Source organism: Perognathus longimembris, chromosome 22 (genome assembly GCF_023159225.1).
Source record: "Perognathus longimembris pacificus isolate PPM17 chromosome 22, ASM2315922v1, whole genome shotgun sequence".
Lineage (NCBI taxonomy): Eukaryota > Metazoa > Chordata > Mammalia > Rodentia > Heteromyidae > Perognathus > Perognathus longimembris.
The window spans coordinates 36,578,161-36,597,843 of NC_063182.1; the positions used below are offsets into that span (position 1 = coordinate 36,578,161).

The 19,683-nt window shown below is 46.9% G+C and overlaps 1 protein-coding gene, 1 long non-coding RNA gene and 1 other non-coding gene across 3 annotated transcripts in view; 2 read left to right on the forward strand and 1 right to left on the reverse strand.

Annotated features, from left to right (window-relative positions):
• Positions 1–2,489: 2,489 nt before the first annotated feature.
• Positions 2,490–2,621, forward strand: LOC125340249. The gene has a single exon (XR_007208729.1). It is a non-coding gene; the product is annotated as a small nucleolar RNA SNORA13 (small nucleolar RNA).
• Positions 2,622–2,808: 187 nt separating this feature from the next.
• Positions 2,809–6,188, forward strand: LOC125340024. The gene is made up of 3 exons (XR_007208668.1): positions 2,809–2,902; positions 3,025–3,259; positions 6,054–6,188. It is a non-coding gene; the product is annotated as an uncharacterized LOC125340024 (long non-coding RNA).
• The window catches only part of Epb41l4a (erythrocyte membrane protein band 4.1 like 4A), a 207,517-nt gene continuing 192,253 nt past the window's right edge, over positions 4,420–19,683 (reverse strand). Inside the window, 7 exon segments of the mRNA XM_048331405.1 lie at positions 4,420–5,098; positions 5,735–5,816; positions 6,156–6,266; positions 6,633–6,660; positions 6,663–6,700; positions 7,272–7,319; positions 15,105–15,224. Of these exon segments, the coding sequence (XP_048187362.1) occupies positions 4,970–5,098; positions 5,735–5,816; positions 6,156–6,266; positions 6,633–6,660; positions 6,663–6,700; positions 7,272–7,319; positions 15,105–15,224 (556 nt within the window). The 3' untranslated portion in view covers positions 4,420–4,969.

Here is a 19,683-nt window from a genome sequence, read left to right on the forward strand (position 1 = left end):
ATTAGCGCCCCGAGCAGAGGTTGAAAAAGCCAGATTTGAATGCTTGTACAACACAGAGGCTCAAGGTTTGGTCCCTCATATCACCAATTTAAACTAATGTTTAAACCAGGTAATAGGCTTGATACATTCCTGCCCATGAACTTCCTATCAGAAGGGACAGTGAATGAGAGCAGAGAAGACATTCCACCCCACGACGCTGAGAGCCGTCCCCAGTGCCATCCCGTCCTCTGTGCCAACCGCTCTGACGTATCGCAGTTTCACACTCACTCCCATACGCACATCTCTCCACACCACGTCTTACAATAAGAGCTTAAAAAGATGAGGAAATGTTAACAGAGCTTGAAGGTAGAAAGGAAGCAAAGCAAGCAGAAAAGCCATTGCCATTTAAAAAAATATACGAGCACTAACACAGTGGACTCTGTTGATAACTATATTATTTGGGAGTCTGGGAAAAATGCACTTTCCTTCCTAATGTTATGATTTGCTATTTATTTTTTATTTATTAATTAAATTTTGTTGACAAGGTGATGTACAAACGGGGTACAGTTACATAATAGGGCAGTGTGTACATTTCTTGTGATATCTTACACCCTCGATTTTCTAGTGTACCAAAAACATATACAGTAGCCACGTGGCCTACGCCAAAGGGAAATTCACCTAGGGCTTTAAATATAACGTCAACAATAGAGTTTGCTTATCCTTGTCTTATATGATCATATGTACATAGCTTTTGAGCTATTGGTGATCCACTGAGAGGTCAATTTTTGACCTTTGTATGTTGAGCAGTTGTTTAGTTTAAGTTACATAATGTAGGGTCGGTGACCCAGACCTGTGGGAAATACCATTTGACAAGCAGTTTTTGGTTTCGCAGTCCTGGTTATGTTCCTAATGTTATGATTTGCTATTTAATATAAGTTTATTTACTGCATTTAGTTACAGGTTCAGAAATTCGTATGGGTTAACATGTAAGCTCTTAATTTTGTCACTTAACATAAGGGGAAATAGGATCTAGTTGGTTGAGGACATTTTTAAAAAATCTTAATATTAAGTAGATGTCTGTGCAATTTTAATCCCAAACCAATAATGACAGTTTAAAAAAGACAACTCGGGGGAGGGGGGAAGGAGGGAGGAAAATGAGGGAGGAGGTAACAAGTTGGATAAGAAATGCACTCACTGCCTTATGTATGAAACTGTAATCCCTCTGTACATCCCTTTGAGAATAAACAAATAAATAAAATAAACTTCTGATGATTAAAAAGCAAAAACAAAAACAAAAAAAAAAGACAACTCCAGGCTCATCTCATCCAGAAACATAACTGCAGTGATTCTCAGTGGAGTATTTTTTGAAATGACAAATCTGACTTCCTTTAGAAATGCCAGGTTGACGCAACTTCAGAAACTGTATGAATGCCATTCACCACACAAATTAATGACAAGAAAAAAACAACCCTTGCTCATCTCTATAGAGGCAGAAAGAATTTAGTAAAACTCAGCATTCATTCATAACTACAAATACAACAATGATTAGCACACTAGAAGGAGATACCTGTGACCCAACAAACAACAGCAAAGGTTTAAACTACAACACACGGCACGCGCACAGGCTGAGAACACACGAGCAACACAGGAGCGTCTGCTATTGTCGTTCTATTCAACACGGATGGAGGGGGCCCGGCTTGGACACTGACACACACACAGCACAAACACACACGCATCACACACATCACAAACACACATCACACACATATCACACACACCACAAACACACACATCACATCACACACATCACACACACATCACACACATCACACACACATCACACACATCACACACCACACACATCCAAACACACATCACAAACACATACATCACACACCACACATACATCACAAACACATCACACATCACAAACACACACATCACAAACACACATCACAAACACACACATCACAAACACATACATCACACACACCACACACATCCCACACATCACAAACACACAGATCACATCACACACATCACAAACACACATCACAAACACACACATCACAAACACACACATCACACATATCACAGACATAAATCACACATGAAATGCACTGCTGTGCTCGATTTAATACAGATGGTACGGCCCGCCCCGCCCCGCCCCGCCCCGCGCAGTGGCTCCGCCCGGCCGCCGGGGGGCAGGCGCGCGCGCGCGGGACATGGTACGGCCCGCCCCGCCCCGCCCGCCGCGCGCCCCCCGCCCGCCCTGCGTGGCTCCGCCCGGCCGCAGAAAAGCCGAGGGCGCGGCCGCGCGGCCTCTCCTCCTCCTCCTCCTCCTCCCGCGCCCGCCATGGCGGCTCCGCGCCCGGGAGGCCCCGGGAGGCCGCGCGGCCGCCCCTCCGCGCCGCCCGACACGCCGGCCGGGGCCGCCATGGCGGAGGGGGCGGGCTGAGCCCCGGCGGCCGCGCGGGCAGGCAAGTGTCCCCCGGCCCCGGGTCCCCCGCCGCCCTCGTGTTGCCCGTCCGCTTTGGCCGCTAGCGGACGCGGTGTCAAGAAGGGCGCAGAGGAGCGCTCGGCAGCCGTTCCGGCCCGCGGCCCGCGGTGGCTGCGGCGCTGGAGCTGCACGAGCAACAGCGCTTCCCGGGGCGGGGCCGGGCGGGCGCGGGCTGCGGGACGCGGGGTGCGGGGCCGGGCGGGCCTGGGGCGCGGGCTGCGGGGCCGGGAGGGCCTGGGGCGCGGGGCCGGGCGGGCCTGGGGGGGTCCCGCCGACGCCAGCCGCCTTCTCCGCAGGGGACGCCGCCGCGTGGAGCCGCCCGCTCGCCGGGGACGCCGCCGCGTGGAGCCGCCCGCTCGCCGGGGTCGCCGCCGCGTGGAGCCGCCCGCTCGCCGGGGTCGCCGCCGCGTGGAGCCGCGGTCGGTGAGTGTCCGGGACGCGGCGGGGGCTTCCCGGGCCGCTCGGCCGTGTGTGGGATCGCGGGGCGGGCGTGGGGGGGGGGGAGAGGTCAGAGGTGAGTGCGCTGACGCCGCCCCGTTTCGCAGGCGGAAGTGACGCGCCGCGGACTTCCGGGGAGGCGCTGGACCGGCGCCCGGCCGACGCCCGCGGAGGCGCACGGGAGGCGGTGCGCGAATAAAGAAACGGAACGTCTCCGTTTCCACGCTCGTGTGTCTGCGTCGCGACCCGCAGACCCCGCGCACAGCTCAATAAAGACGCCCAGCCCCACCGACCGCGTGCTGTGGTGACGTGTGCATTGGACGCCCTGCGTGGCTATCGAGTGTATAGCTCACTCCGTTCACTGGGGGAGGACGGGCTGTGTGTGCACCGAGAGCTCGCTTCTACCTCTTTTGTGCAGCAGCCCTGAGGCTTTAACTCGGAGCCCGGGCACTCTTGCTGAGCTTTTGCGCTCGGGGGTACTGTAGCCCTACCATCTAAGCCCTATCTTCTAGCTGTTTTTAGTAGCTAATTGGAGATGGCCTCACAGGCCTTCTTTCTGGCCCTGGCTGGCTTTGAACCACAACCCTCAGGTCTCAGCCTCCTGAGAAGCAAGGATTACAGGCAAGAGCCACCAGCACCAGGCGCATCTTTTGGAGGAATGGCCAGACCGTGTGTTGAGGCATTCCAAAAACTATTGAAAGCACTGGACTAAGGGCTGGAAATACATAACGCGCAGCTCCTCTGGAAAGAAACAGCTGGTGAGGGAACATGCTCAAACTTTTTTAGATGAATCCTGATGTCAAAGGAGCTAGTTAGGTTGACACTGAAAGTGCCTTTTCTGGGAGAAGGGGTAAGGCAATTTTGGGACTATAATGTGCTACGGGGAAAAGATGAGTGCTTCTCTGTAGCTTTGGGCTGCTTTTCCCTCTGACCTTGTAAGATGGCTGTTGTAGGAGCTTGGGATGGCTGAAGAGGTGAGGTAGAAAAGACCAGACCACTTAAGGTTTGGGCTTTATTAAAGCAAGAAATAAAAATCTTATAGAAAACAGTCCAGAGCAGATAGGGTTTGCAGTCTAGTTAAACAAGAGCATTTCACTGTCACAGCTTAGTGGCCCCAATTGTAGCTGAGGGGCAGCATTTTCTTGTGATATCAACTGCTCCGGAACTCCACAAGTCTTTAAGATCTGGAGTTGAGAGTTCCTAGAAGCATCTGAGGTTGAACAACAGGATGAGCTGCAAAGTAGCTAGACTAGAAGTGAAATGTTAGGACCTAGATATTCTTGCATTGGTGGATACCGTGTAGAAGCATCCACATTAGAAATGGCTTAAAAACAGCATAGAAAAGCTTTAAGAACACAAGATAAATTTTCTCAAATTCAGATGACAGCGGGGCAGCAGATTGCTTACAGTATGTGAGGAAGGGGGGGGTAGGTAATAGAGCAGCCAGGTGTCTGGGAAAGCAAGCCTGGAGCTGGGGGGGGGGGGGGATGGCGGCGGCTGTGGAAGACTGCCGCTAGCAAAGGCGCTCTGGTTTCCCCAGCCAGGCAGAGTGGAAGAACAACTTTCACATTGACACAGTTTCCTCCCCCACTCAGAAAACAGAAAACACAACACCGGAACACGAGGTAACACTGAAAAACAAGATTTTTACATTTGTCAATAACCAGTGGGACTTAATGCCACAAAATACAGGTGATGCCTTGGTGCGGATCACCAGTTCAGAAGCTGGGAAGATGCGCTTTCTGCGCACTTGGCTCTCTCCACAGCGAAGCCAGAGTCGCGGAGGCTTAGGAGCACCTGGCTGTGCTTGTGGGCAGATGCGTGAATGCTGGGTGTCCAGTTTCAGAAAGGAAGATGTGACATCCGGCTTACAAGACTGTCCTTCCAATTAAAATGCAAAGGTCATTCAGCTCAAGTAAGATGTAGATCTTTTAAAAGTAAAAGGTGCATATTTTGTACTTGGGAGACACAGGTCTAAGATACTTGAATAATTCACAGTTTCAAAAGGACCAGTGATACACCCTTCCCAGCCCTTCCTGGCTCTTCACAAGATCAAGTGTCTAGCTTGAGGCGGGCAGCTTGAATCGTTTTTACTGTTTTTGCTGTGTGCTTTCCAGCCAGACTGCTTGTAGGTATCTGAGATTTTTCTTCAATCAGGCTATCTTTAGACCCATTTCTTTTCTGAAAGAAAATATATTTTAAAAGTCAGCTTCAATCCCACAACTGACAAAAGAAAATAGAGCCAAACAAGCCAAGTGTGTAATCCCACAGTGAGAAGAGGTCAGTTGTGAGCTCAGCAAGCCTAGACAACACACTCAAACCCTATCTCAACAAATCAAATCATTGCACTTTCTAAATTTTACGGTACTAATTCAAATATTAATGCATGCCCCGGGCAGGTGGCTCATGCCTGTAGTCTACTCAGGAGGCTGAGATCTGAGGATCTCTGAAGCCAGCCTGGGCAGGAAAGTCCCTGAGACATTTAACACCTCTAACAAAAAAGGCAGAAGAGGAGCTGTGGCCTTGAGCAAAAAAAGCTCAGGCCATCACCCGGCTGAGTGAAAGCCCCAGGACTAGCACAAGCACAAACAAAAGCTGCAATCTGTTCACTAAATATTTCCTCCAAATAGTTACGTGTTTAGTAGTAAAGTCAATCTGATGACTATGCATACTTAGGATTTCCTGAGAATAAGGCATAGTTCATGCAAAGAAGTATAATAATTTACTATCCTACCATACCAAAAGGAATTCTCCAAGCACAGAGCTTCCAAAACGAGTCAGCAGTAGTACACCTTCGAAAACATTGGTAGTACTAACCTGATGAACTGTAGAGCCGCCAGAGCCCTGAGCGTCCGAAGAACGGGTCACAGGAAGAGGCGGCACCAAATCTGTTTTTGAACTGCAAGAGAGTTTTAGAATTAATGAACTGTCTGGGCATGGTGGCTGAAGCTTGCCTTCCCAAGCTATGTGGGAAGTAGAAACCGGGAGAATCGAGGTCCAAACTTAAAAAAAGGCTGGAGGTTACACTCAAGTGGTTTCGAGTGCTTGGCTTTGCAAGTGTGAGGTCTGAGTTTAAACTCCAGTAGCCACACACACACACACACTCTCTCTCTCTCTCTCTCTCTTTCAAAAACAGAATAGTAGCTAGACTCAGAACTTAAGTGAAAGAGGACTGCTCCCCTCATTGAGAAAGGCTGTTTCAGAACCAAAGGCCAATGCTCTCCAGCCCTCCACTTACTTCACTTCGGAGAGAACTGATCGCTCTCCATCTGAACACTGAGACCTTCTATATTGGCGGTAACTTCGTGGCGAATGAGAATGCCTGATGCGGACTGGGTCACCCTGAGTCCTGAAGGAGAAACGAGAAGAATGAGAGGGGAGGGGGAGGGAGGGAGGGAGGAGGGAGGGAGGAAGGGAGGGAGGAAGGGAGGGAGGAAGGAAGGAAGGTCGGTCCATAGAGAAAAATCAAAACAGGGAAATTTGGGGCTGGGAATATGGCCTAGTGGCAAGAGTGCCTGCCTCCCATACATGAAGTCCTGGGTTCAATTCCTCAGCACCACATATATAGAAAATGGCCAGAAGTGGGGCAGTTGCATAAGTGGCAGAGTGCTAGCCTTGAGCAAAAAGAAGCCAGGGACAGTGCTCAGGCCCTGAGTCCAAGGCCCAGGACTGGCCAAAAAAAAATTAATGAAAACATTTTCAATGACATACTCACTCTATTTTAGTGTAAGGAATCTCTTTAATTGTTCTTCTGACAATCCAGATGGATCTACCAATTCCTTTCTAGAAGGGAATAATCATGAAAGAAAACGCCACAATGTCAGTATGTATGTATGTATGTATATATATATAGTGATAGCTTTCAAAATATGTGAGTTTTCCCTTTATAATCTTGTTCCAAAATACGTTAGTAAAACTATATATAAGCGGGGGCGGAGGGTAGGAATAGAAAGACTAGGATGTGTTCAAGGGAAAATGGAAAGAAATCCTTCCGGTAGCTCTTCTGCTTCTTTCTTCAGTTTTCCTACATGTACACTTTTGCCATCCCTTGTTTTCTACAACACATCTGCTTCCTTCCCCCATGGTGAAGGTCTTTATTTTCTTCTGGATTTGTTATTCTTGGTATTCACTTACGAACTACTGGCGTGCGTGAGGTCCACTTATGGATGAGGCGCTACCCGTCTCGAGCTGCGTCCCTGGGCAGCTGCTGCTGCTTGGGGCGCTACCATGGGCCTGCACAGCAGGTAGCAGCCACGCAGGCTGCAGACGGAAGCTGCCTCCCAGTGGCGGTTCTTGCGATTACACTGAAACTACCTGGACTCTAGAACAACGAGGTAAAGACCCCAGTACTCACTGAATATGCTTCCATAACTCTTCTTTTGCTTGGACATCAGGGCTTCTCCTGTAGATAGAGAAAACAACACTCATGATAATTTGAAGACCTTAGACTTTCACGTCGACAGACTTAAAGATCTGATTTGCCATCTGAGGACAGACAAGGAAGGCTTGGTCAGGAAGATTATTTTTAAGAATCATCAAGTGAAGTTTTGGCTGGGACCACTGAAGAAAAATCACCTATGTTTCATTGGAAACATCACCGTAACAGTGTTATCCAGGTATCAGTAGTTTGCAATAAAAATAGGAAGACATTATCACCACAAGAGGGAGCCCAGGCTACTCAGTGAAACTTCCAAAGCTATTGTGTGAGCTCCAATGCCTCCTCAGCAGAGCTCAGTGAATAAAAATACCTTCCATGGACTCTTGGAAAAGAGTCAAAAGAGTTTCCTTTGGTGAGGCTAACTTTTCCCCTAACAATTGTAAACATTGTGGTTATACACCTGAAGACTGCACCAGATAGTACTACAACTTCTTAATGTTTTACCAGACAAGATCCAACCACGTTGCTGATGAATGCTTTATAAGATAGAAGGTTTTATATTTCAGACACTATGCCTCTGGTACTTACTTAATAATAAATACAATTTTCTAGCTTTCCACTGGGGATAGAAAAAAACCATAATGAATGGCTATCATCACATTCTGACCTTCAGGGGATAATTCTATGTAAGAGATTCATACAGGGGCTGGGGATATAGCCTAGTGGAAAGAGTGCCTGCCTCGGATACACGAGGCCCTAGGTTCGATTCCCCAGCACCACATATACAGAAAACGGCCAGAAGCGGCGCTGTGGCAGAGTGCTGCTAGCCTTGAGCGGGAAGAAGCCAGGGACAGTGCTCAGGCCCTGAGTCCAAGGCCCAGGACTGGCCAAAAAAAAAAAAAAAAGAGATTCATACACAGTGAAGCAGAAACTTAAGAACATGGGAGTAACTGAGAGATCTGTAGCTCACTGTGTTACCTGAAAAGCCAGACATGCTGTAAATGTTATACACAGCACACATAATTTGTACATATATATATAGATATGTTTTTCTGCGAAGAACAATTTTTCAGTTACTTTCCTCAGATACTTCTCCTTCTCCCTGAGGCTTGAACTCAGGGCCTGAGCACTGTCCCTGAGCTTCTTTTGCTCAAGGCTAGCACTCTGCCACTTGAGCTGCAGCGCCACTTTGCCTTTTTCTGAGGACTTTACTTGAGATAAGCTGGCTTTGAACCATGATCCTCTGATCAGCCTCCAAGTAGTTAGACATGGGCCACTGAAGCCCAGCCTAGAGAACTTCTTAATATAACTACCATCCTATTTATTATGTCACAGATACATAACTATGTAACCTCTCTTAAAGTTCAGGAAAACCTCAAAGGATTGCACTATCCATAAGGTAGAAACTAGGAGCTGCAAGCTCATGGAGAGCTAAAAATAAGAGGAAGAATAATAAGCTAAAATGGAGAATCCTTGAATATGAACAGACTGTCAACAGCACTGAGATGTCTTCTTATTAATAAACTTCAGAACTTTTGATGTCATAACTCAGCCCAGCTTGTTCTATGTAAAGCAATTCATCATCTTGCAAAGGCCTCACACCTTGAGGGGTGAGGCAGTACTGGGACTTGAACTCCTGGCCTCCGGTTCTCATTCATAGTGCTCCTACCACTTCTTGCTTTTTGCTGGTTGGTTGGAGATGAGGATCTCTCAGATTAGTCTACCATGGCTAGTTCTGCTTTGTTTTTGTTGGTCAAGGGGCTTAAACTCCCGGCCTTGGTGCTGTCCCTGAGCTCTTTAGGCTGGTGCTCTACCACCTTGAGCCACAGTACCCCTTCCATGTAGCTAGTTTTGAACCTCGATATTCGAATCTCAGCCTCCTGAGCAGATCGGATTACAGATTTGAGCCACTGAGGCCTAGCAGAGATAATAGTTTTACCAAGTTGTTCACATAGCATTTTCCATTTGACCGTCTACCGGCATCTCAAATTAATTAAAGAGAAACTTGGTTTCCCCACCCCACCTTCACATCTGCAGCTCATTCCTTCGTATCTCAGAAAACGGCACGGCTGCCTACCCAGCATACATGAGTCCCTGAGTTCAAGCCCTGGCACAAAAAAAAAACAGACAACACTAACACTGCCATTAGATTGTTCTCTGTTTCAGCTGATCAAAGAGAAGCAATTCTCAATGTGTACATATTTATTTACTTCAAAAGAATATTTCTTACGGAACCAGTAGGGGATTAGAGGGAAAACACCACAGGGTAATAGGATGGATGTGATCAAAGTACATTATGAACATGTACAAAATGTCAACAGGAAACCCACTGTTTTCCACAATTAACACCTGCTAGTGAAAAGGGACGCAAGTGTTCCTCCGGCCACGGTGGAGTAAGTGGCATCAGGTGAACCTCCCACCCTCACTAACTTCACCACAAGCACAACGCACAGAGCTGTGTTCAGGACTGGGCAGTACACGCCCATGATCCATGAGAAGAAGAAGGAAGCACAGCTGAGTGGCACTGCTCCAGCAGCCCACTGGGGCGTCTTCCCAGCGGTGCGGGAGCACAGCTCAGGACACAACAGTCTCGGGGAGCTGCTGCAGAGATCGGAAAAGGAGGCTGCGGACCAGGCTGAAATGGAAGCTCGGGAAGGGAAACAAAAGGGGGGCTCCCCTCTGGGGACTCCAGAACTCAGAATGGGAGCTTTCCTTACAATACTGGCTGAGTGTGTTCCCCAAACATAACGTGCACGTAAGCAGGCAGGGAAAGTGCTACTGCAAGGCTGAGTGTCCGGGCATCGGGCAGGGAGAAGTGCTATGGCAGACGCGGTGGGAGAGGCCACGTTGGGGGTTTGGCTCAAGTGGAAGAATGCCTCTGCCTTGCAGGCACGAGGTCCTGAGGCAAAAAAGAGCCAGAGGGAAGCGGAGAGAAGAAGAGGGCGAGGGCGAGGGAGGGACCACGCAGCCGTGGCCTCGGGAGGGTGAGGGTCGGCTTCGGCACTGAGGACCAAGCACGAGGCATTCTAGAGCAGTGACAAAGTCGAAGGCGTTCCACACGATGGAAACACAAAACACGCCTGGCAAGATGGAGAGGCTGAGCAGTAATGGAACTACCTTCCGGAACACAGCTTGACAGTGTAAAGAGAGACGGCGTGGGCCCGACCCCTGCCATCCCTCACCTAAGATTTCTAGCATGCAAGACAAAAAATAGTTGACATTAAAAGAGTCAGGGAAATGGAAACACAACTAGGCATTGAGTCAAGAAAAACCCATAGAAACAAACTTTGAGAACACCTGGATACAAGTATGTACATTCTTTTAAGAACATAAATTATAGAAACTTAGAATAACAAGTAGAAAATAGTAACCGTGTCATGTATGTAAAAAAAAAAAAAAAACCCGAGTTTGTGATTTTAAATGTTTCATAAAGCAAACTCCAGGCAGAGATGGTTTCACTGGTGAATTATATAAAAATGTTTAAATTTTTTTTACAAAACTGTTTGGTAACTCTGTTACCCAAAAGCCTAACAAAAATATTACAAGAAAATTATGGATCAATATTTCTAGCAAATAGAATGTAGCCATGTACCACAAACATGTGATTTAAAACTGAACCAATATAATTCTTCACTAACAAAATACAGAAAAATCCATGTGCAAACACAGTAAGTACAGAAAAATACAACAAAATTCAAAACTCATTCACAGTAAAAACTCTTCCATTACCCTGCATGCTGGTATCTCACACCTGTAATCCTAGCTACTCAGGAGGCTGAAATCTAAGGATTGCAATTCAAAGCCAGCCCAGGCAGGAAAGACTCTTTATCTCCCAAAACTCCCCAAAAGCCTTAAGTAGAGCTTTGGCTCAAATGGTAGAATGCTACCTCTGAGCAAAAAAGCTCAAGGACAGTTCCCAGGCCCTGGGTTCCAGCCCTAGGAATGGCACACAAACAACAAAAACCCCTTCACTAACTCGGCAAAAGAGGAAAAGAAGAGATTTTCCTCGATAATAAGGCACAAATGTGAACTATTGAATTCATCCCCGTAAGGGAGAATAAGCTAAGAATATCTGCTTTCTGCCATGACTCCTGTTCTACATCCTATTTCAACAGTGTTCTGTAGGACCTAGCTAGCACAACAGGAAAAAAAGAGATAACAGGAAAAGGTTTGAAATAAAACTATCACTGTGTATAGCAGTGCGATTGTAACTGTAGCAAATCCACAAAATAAGCGTCCACATGAGTAAATTTCTACAGTTGAGTAAATTGAACAAAGTTGCAGCGTAGCAAGGTACCACATCAGGGTTTTTGTTTTGTGTCCGGAGCGACTGACTTGCTGTGCCACTCACGCTGCCACAGAACTCATTACGTAGCCCTAGACTGGCCTCAAACTCACAATCTTCCTGCCTCCTTCTTTCTGAGTGCTTGGATTTCATTTCACAGGGTCCACCAAGCCTATCAGAATTTTTTTTTAAATGACACTTTTATATATAATAAAAATAACTGGGAAAAATTCAAGACTATATAAATTCTAGATCATCAAAAAGCACTAAATATTTAGGACTGCCAAGTTCCAGGCCTGTAATCCAAGCTACTCAGTAGATAGAGCTGGAGGATGGAGGTTTAAAGTCAGCTCAGACAGAAAATTAAAAAAAAAAATCCAGGCTGGAGATGTGGCTCAAGAGTTAGAGCATAATCCGCGAGCAAGAAAGCCATGTGAGAGTTTGAAGAACCAAGTGCTAGCCCTCAAACCGCATAGGAAACAAAAATACTAAATATTTACAATGAAATTTAACAAAGTATTACAAACACAATAACTACTAAAATTGTAAAATGCTGATAAAATAATTTAAATAAACAGCTGAGTAAGATACTAATTTTCTCAAAACTAACCTCAAGTTAATAATAGTTCTAGGGCTGGGGATACAGCCTAGTGGCAAGAGTGCCTGCCTCGGATACACGAGGCCCTAGGTTCGATTCCCCAGCACCACATATACAGAAAACGGCCAGAAGCGGCGCTGTGGCTCAAGAGGCAGAGTGCTAGCCTTGAGCGGGAAGAAGCCAGGGACAGTGCTCAGGCCCTGGGTCCAAGGCCCAGGACTGGCCAAAAAAAAAAAAATAAAAAATAATAGTTCTAATTTAAAATATGTAGTCTTTTCTAGGTGGATAAAAAGGACTGACAACTTGGTTAAATTTTTTTTTTTTTTTTTTGGCCAGTCCTGGGCCTTGGACTCAGGGCCTGAGCACTGTCCCTGGCTTCTTCCCGCTCAAGGCTAGCACTCTGCCACGTGAGCCACAGCGCCGCTTCTGGCCGTTTTCTGTATATGTGGTGCTGGGGAATCGAACCTAGGGCCTCGTGTATCCGAGGCAGGCACTCTTGCCACTAGGCTATATCCCCAGCCCCTGGTTAAATTTTTTATATAAAAGCACGAGGAACTTAAAATGGCTCAAAACAATCTTGAAAAAGAACAAAATTAGGGAATTGACACTGCCTAATTTAAGTGGTACTATAAATTATAGTAGCCAAGGGCTGGGGATATGGCCTAGTGGCAAGAGTGCTCGCCTCGTATACCTGAAGCCCTGGGTTCGATTCCCCAGCACCACATATACAGAAAACGGCCAGAAGTGGCGCTGTGGCTCATTGGTAGAGTGCTAGCCTTGAGCAAAAAGGAAGCCAGGGACAGTGCTCAGGCCCTGAGTTCAAGCCCCAGGGACTGGCAAAATTAAAAAAATAAATAAATAAATTACAGTAGCCAAGACAACACAGTGGCTTAAAGATAGACAAATCAATAACAAAAAAATTAGCTCACACACAGACAATTGATTTTCAACAAAGGCTCTAAGGTATTTCAATGAAGATGGTCTTTACAACAGACAGCATAACCAAATAAATACTTGAAATAAACTTCAATTCCTAGTCCGTATACATACAGGAAATAATTCTAGATGGATCTCAGGTCTAAATATAAGACAAAATCTAGAAACTGCTAGAAGAAAAAAGATATGAGACTATCTTTGTACTCTTGGGATAGGAAAATATTCCTTAAAACGGAAAAATAAAAAAGAAACAGAGTAGATGTAGCAGCACACTTCTATAATTCCGCTTCTTCCTAGAGATAAAGAGTTCTCATCACAGGTCAAATTCACAAGACACTATGTGAAAATTACAAAAGTAAAAGAGGGCTAGGGGCATGTTCAGGTAGTAGAGCACCTGCCTAGCAAATGTGAGGGCCTGAGTTCAAAACCACCCTCCAAAAAGGTATTCATAGGGCTTGGAATGTGGTTAGTGGTACAGTGCTTGCCTAGCATGTATGAAGCCCTGGGTTCGATTCTCCAGCACCACATATATAGAAGAGGCCAGAAGTGGCGCTGTGGCTCAAGTGGCAGAGTGCTAGCCTTGAGCAAAAAGAAGCCTGAGTTCAAGTTCCAGGAGAGGGAGAGAGAGGGAGAGAGGGGGAGAAAGAGAGAAGTGGGGGGGGGGGGGGGGAAGAGGGAGGCTGAGGTCTGAGGATCACAGTTCAAAACCAGCCTAGGCAGGAAAGTCCCAGAGACTCTTATCTCCAATTAACCATCAGAAAACCTCAAGTGGCGCTGTGGCTCAAGTGGTAGAGCGCTAGCCTTGAGCTGAAGGGCTCAGGGACAGTGCCCAGGCCAAGAGTTCAAGCCCCACCCATGACAGACAAGACAAAAAAAAGTCTCCACAACGTTAAGTCCATACATCTGAAAAAAAGAAAATTACATGTCCAGCACACATAAAGAAGTCTATGGCAAAATAATAATAGCCTAAAAACTGATTTCCCAGTAGAGTCGTTATAGACTGTTAGGGGTGTGGTGCTTAAAAAAAAAAAAAAAAAAAGCAGCCATCCCTCCTTGTGACACACTACTGCTACGAACACAGTGCGTGTGCAAGTTCTCACGAAAAGCTGCACGTCCCCGGCCGGGCCACGCCCCTGGGGACCAGCGCGCTCAGGGTTCTGGACCATACGTAGCCTTGGGAGCTTCCTGGCCTCCGTCGCCAGACCTCACCGTCTCCATCCGGGTTCCCTCAGGGCTCTGGATGGACCTGCATCAACTCCCCAGCACCCCACCCCACCCCACCCCCTCCCCGCTTTAATCTACCCCCCACAAAGCAACCCATCACACACAAGCCCAACCCCCCACTGCGAATCACAGAGGGGCTGCAGTGAGTCCCAGCTCATTTGAAACAGGTGTGGGGAGTGGGGGCCCAAATCGTGATCACACACACACACACACACACACACACACACACACACACACACACACACCAGCTCAGAGGAAATCAATGTGGGGGACTGGTAGCATCACTGTTATGGGGTAATTGTGCTAATACACGGCTCTGCCTAGCGGCCAGAGGGGCGCGCCAGCCCCGCACTGGGGTGTCAGGAATCCCTGGCTGACTAGTAATAGGATGGAAAGACATTCACATCTGGCTCAGTCCGGAACAATAATACTTGAGAGAATTCTGCAGACTGAAACTGAGAGAAGCAGCAGGTATTTCACCGACAGCCAGGCTTCAGAACAAAGGGGCCCATTTCTATTTATCCAGCTGGACATCTACATCTGTTTAAAGATAATACAGAAAAGTATGGTTTTGCCAGCCTTGTTTCCCTGACATTTTGCTTTGGCAGGGCTCCAGAGGCTTCAGACATGGCTCACGCGCGTCACAAACATTAGAAGGTGCATGTGACACACGGCCAGTGGGGCTGAAACTCCTCCGAGGCCTGAGCAGCCATCCACACGCGGCTGCGAGCTGGGGCTTGGGGCGAGGCGTCCAAGGTGCCACTACGAGCGAGATCTGTGTCGGGATCGCCTGTTGTTGGGGTCCGCTTGGTTTCTTTCCTTTTGTCTCCTTAATACAGCTTCCCACTGAGGCGCTGAATCGACCATATCGTTCTCCTGTCGTGTTCTGAAAAGAAAAAGAATCCATGTAAAGTTAACTTCCAAGCTGCACATTCGTAGTGGACGCCGGTAATCCCAGCACAAAGGCTAGGGCTACGATGTTCAAGAGTTCAAGGTCACCTTAGACTATGACCCTATTGTTGAAAAAATATAAACAACAAAACAACAAGAGTTGGGGGCTGGGAATAGGGCTTAGCTCTAGAGCACTCGCCTCACAAACATGAGGCCCTGGGTTCGATTCCCGAGCACCACATAAACAGAAAAGGCCAGAAGTGGTGCTGCGGCTCAGGTGGCAGAGTGCTAGCCTTGAGCAAAAAGAAGCCAGGGACGGTGCTCAGGCCCTGAGTCCAAGCCCAGGACTGGCAACAAATAAGACAACAAAAGTAATATATCCACACATGATGCCTTGTTTCTTATTTCATCTTAAACATGCTGTTATTTAAGCAGCAGGGTTTTGGGGTTTTTTTTTTTTGTCTTTCTGGCAGTACTGGGGTTTGAACTCATGGCATCCAGCTTGCTCAACTTGCTTGCTTGACTGGTGCTCTGCCTCTTGAGAAATCACTCCAGCCCCGGTTTCTGTTGGTTATTTCGGATAGAGAGTGAATTTTCCGATCTCTTCTGGCCTTAAAGCACTATCCTCTAGATCCCAGACTCTTTGAGCCACTCTTGGAGTCTGGCAGCAGTAGCAATTTTATTACAACAACCAAAAGCTGAGAATGTATTAGCTGGGTTACTAGATCCTTAAGTAGATTAAGTGTTTTTATGCATGTTAATGTATATATACCTAGATATTAATATGTAATGTCTTATTAAAGACATATTGTCATTTTAAAAATTCTTTTGACTTAAACTTTTCTAAGGAAAAGATGTGTGTCAAATAAAAAGTCATTAAGAAATTCATCTGAGGGGCTGGGGATATAGCCTAGTGGCAAGAGTGCCTGCCTCGGATACACGAGGCCCTAGGTTCGATTCCCCAGCACCACATATACAGAAAACGGCCAGAAGCGGCGCTGTGGCTCAAGTGGCAGAGTGCTAGCCTTGAGCGGGAAGAAGCCAGGGACAGTGCTCAGGCCCTGAGTCCAAGGCCCAGGACTGGCCAAAAAACAAAAAAAAAAAAAAAGAAATTCATCTGAGTAAAGAAACAACAGTGTGGTGCTACAGTGGTGATCTTAAACTCAGGAAACAAAATAACTTTAAAATATACTAGTTGAAATAGCATTCAAGGGCTGGGAATGTGGCTTAGTGGTAGAGTGCTCGCCTAGCATGCATGAAGCCCTAGGTTTGATTCCTCAGTATCTCATACACACAAAAAAGCTGGAAGTGGCGCTGTGGTTCAAATGGTAGAGCACTAGCCTTGAGCAAAAGAAGTTCAGAGACAGTGCCCAGGCCCTGAGTTCAAGCCCCAGGACTGGCAAAAAAAAAAAAAGAAATAGCATTCGGATTCTAATTTGAAGCCAGCCCAAGCAAAAAAGTCTCTTGAGACTCCATCTCCCAGTAAAATGCTGGGCTGGAGACATGGCTCAAGTGTTAAAACACCTGCCCAGCAAGTCCTGACTTTTTTTTTTGCCAGTCCTGGGCCTTGGACTCAGGGCCTGAGCACTGTCCCTGGCTTCTTTTTGCTCAAGGCTAGCACTCTACCACTTGAGCCACAGCGCCACTTCTGGCCATTTTCTATATATGTGGAGCTGGGGAATCGAACCCAGGGCTTCATGTATACGAGACAAACACTCTACCACTAGGCCATATCCCCAGCCCAGTGCTGAGTCTTGAGTTCAAACCCTGGTACCACCCCTCCCTTGAAAATGTCTAAAATACAAGTATATGGTGGTAGAAAGCATTAGCAGGTAGATAAGCACTCGCCAGACTGACTAGGGCTTGCTCAGAGGTGGAAGAGGGCAGAGGAGAGCGTGGGGGACATTCAACAGGAGGGGAGCCAGGCAGGGACAGGAAAAGTGGGGGAAGGGCGGTGGACAGCCCAGGCACTTGGCGTGGGAAGTCATAGGACAGTGCTACCACATCCTCTGAAAATAAAAAGATAACTGACAAATCTGGACATTTAAAGCGAATTCTTCCAACTGTCAAGTATTAGCAACCAATTCTGAGTGCTGAGGCATTGCGTGGACCTGAAAAACTCATCCACAGATCACAGATGTTGTGGACTTCTGCCTTCCTAACAAGGAGGTGAGGCTCACCGGGACGGCACTCGGCACTGAACAGCTGGACTGAACGGCAGTAACCGCAGTTGAAACAGCACCAAAAGCAGGGGGCTCTGGTGGACTCACACCGCTCACCTTAGCTACTCAGAAGGCGGAGATCTGAGGTTTGTGGTTCGAAGCTAGGCTGAGCAGACACTGAGACACTGTCTCCACTTAACCAGTAAAAGACCGCGCCAGAGGCACAGCGCCATGGCTCACAGTGACAGCGTGCTTCAGAGCGCCGTGACGATGCCGCGTGCACCGAACAGTCCTGCTCCAATGCAGCAGCTGCACGTTAGTCACTCACAGGAGGGGCACGGGGCGGATCACGGCTGTCCCTGTGACTGGGGGAGCACTCCTGTGGCCAGGTACAGAAAGTGGACCCACTGGCTCCCTTCCTCTCCGAGTGGAGGCCTCTCCATTCCTCCCGTGACAGCACGGAGGACAGACCGCGGGCTGGATATCTGCAATTGCGTCTCAGTGCAAAGCAGCAAGTGGCTGCAAATATTCATTTCACACAGAATTAAACAGAGATCATGTAGAGCAAATTCAGGTTGAATAAAACAGCACCTTGCAAGGAAGAAACTATTTAAATCCCCAGATTAAAGGGAAATGGTGTTAAGTAAAAAAATCATCTGTAACATATCCCAAGCCTTTGAAGTGTGTACATTTCCTCAGTAAAATTTCACTTCTAACGGTCTATTATTTGAGGATTAACAGGATACTGTCATGGAATTTTTCACAGATTTGAGAGCATGGTTCCAGCCTCTCACAGTATGTACAGAGAAGATTAAAACTGAATATTTATTGCCACGGCCCTTAACATTAGAAACAGCCAAAGCTGAACGTACACCAGCTGGGATCACAATCACTAAGCACTCTTTGAGACTAACATGTCCATTTGAAAAGCCCTAGGTGTCCCGGTGCATATATGTGTACACACATTTTCATAATGACTTACCCCTACAGGCCTTTTTTCCATGTGTACTATGAACCACAGCAAGCCAAGAGGCCCACTGCCAGCCCTAAGACTGAGGGACCGGGCTAGGAAAGGAGAGGGCGGGGTACAGGAGGACGACCCCTCCCGACAGAAACCCACACCCACATCACTGGGCTGATGTTGAGGCACAAAACACAGGTCTTCTAACTCCTAACCTTGGAGTCTTGCACACTTAGCTTCCGTTCTGAATGTGATCACTGCACAGTTCACAAGCAGGATTACATTTTACAATGTAGACTATTTTTTATTTAGGAAGTCAGAATCTTTAAATACTTCTGTAAGGTCAAACTTACAAGACTAAGGCCTAGCTTAGGCAAGCACACACTTTTCCCTTTTCCCAGAGTAGAGCTTTTTAATTTTCCAGTCAGTCATGGGGCTTTTTTAACTGAGCTTTTTGCTCAAGGCTAGCACTCTACCACTTTGAGCTACAGTGCCAGTTCCGGTTTCCATGTCATTAATTGGAGATCAGAGTCTCGCAGACTTTCCCCCCCAGGCTATCTTGGAACCTTGGATCTCAGCCTCCTGAGTAGCTAGGATTACAGGTCTGCAGTGCCCAGCACAGAGTAGTAGAACACTGAAAAGAAACCACAATTACTGTATATTAACTCTACTGTGGAATTTAGCAAACTTTGATGACAAAATATTAAAGCTGCAGGAATACACATATACATATTTCTTTTACCATGCTAGTGAGAAGGACCAACTTTTACGTTGTGAACTGACAAGTCTCAAAGGAAGGCAGTGAAACATGGTCACTAATAGACATCCCCTATTGGTGATGCTGGTTCATAAATATTCTAAAAAGCATTAAAAATGTAAGGCCCATTGGAGAGTAACCACTGAAGCACATCTTCCTGAGTAATGGTGGGGAGGCTGCCTCAGCCTGTAATGAAGTCTGAAATTACACCCTTACAAAAGGCCTCCGCTTAATGGTGCCTCATTACAAGAATGAAAGTGTCATTTCTTCCATTGCTAAACTGCTCCAGAAAACACAGGCATGACTCGAAAAGAATCCTAGCCCTTAGCAGCCAAAGTATTGTAGCCTTCAGTCCTTTAGCTCTGAGAATTACCTCTTTTTTATGCACAAGTGAATGGAGGTGATCTTTAAACAAAAAGGAGATGTCTTCTATAATGGTTTTTACTTTTAAGTCTCATTTATTCTTAGGTATGGGATTGACATGTATTTTCTGGTCCTTTCCTGATACATTTTAAATTTTGATGTAGGATTCACATTATAAAGAATTTTTTTTAAATTACTGCAAGCTGTGTTG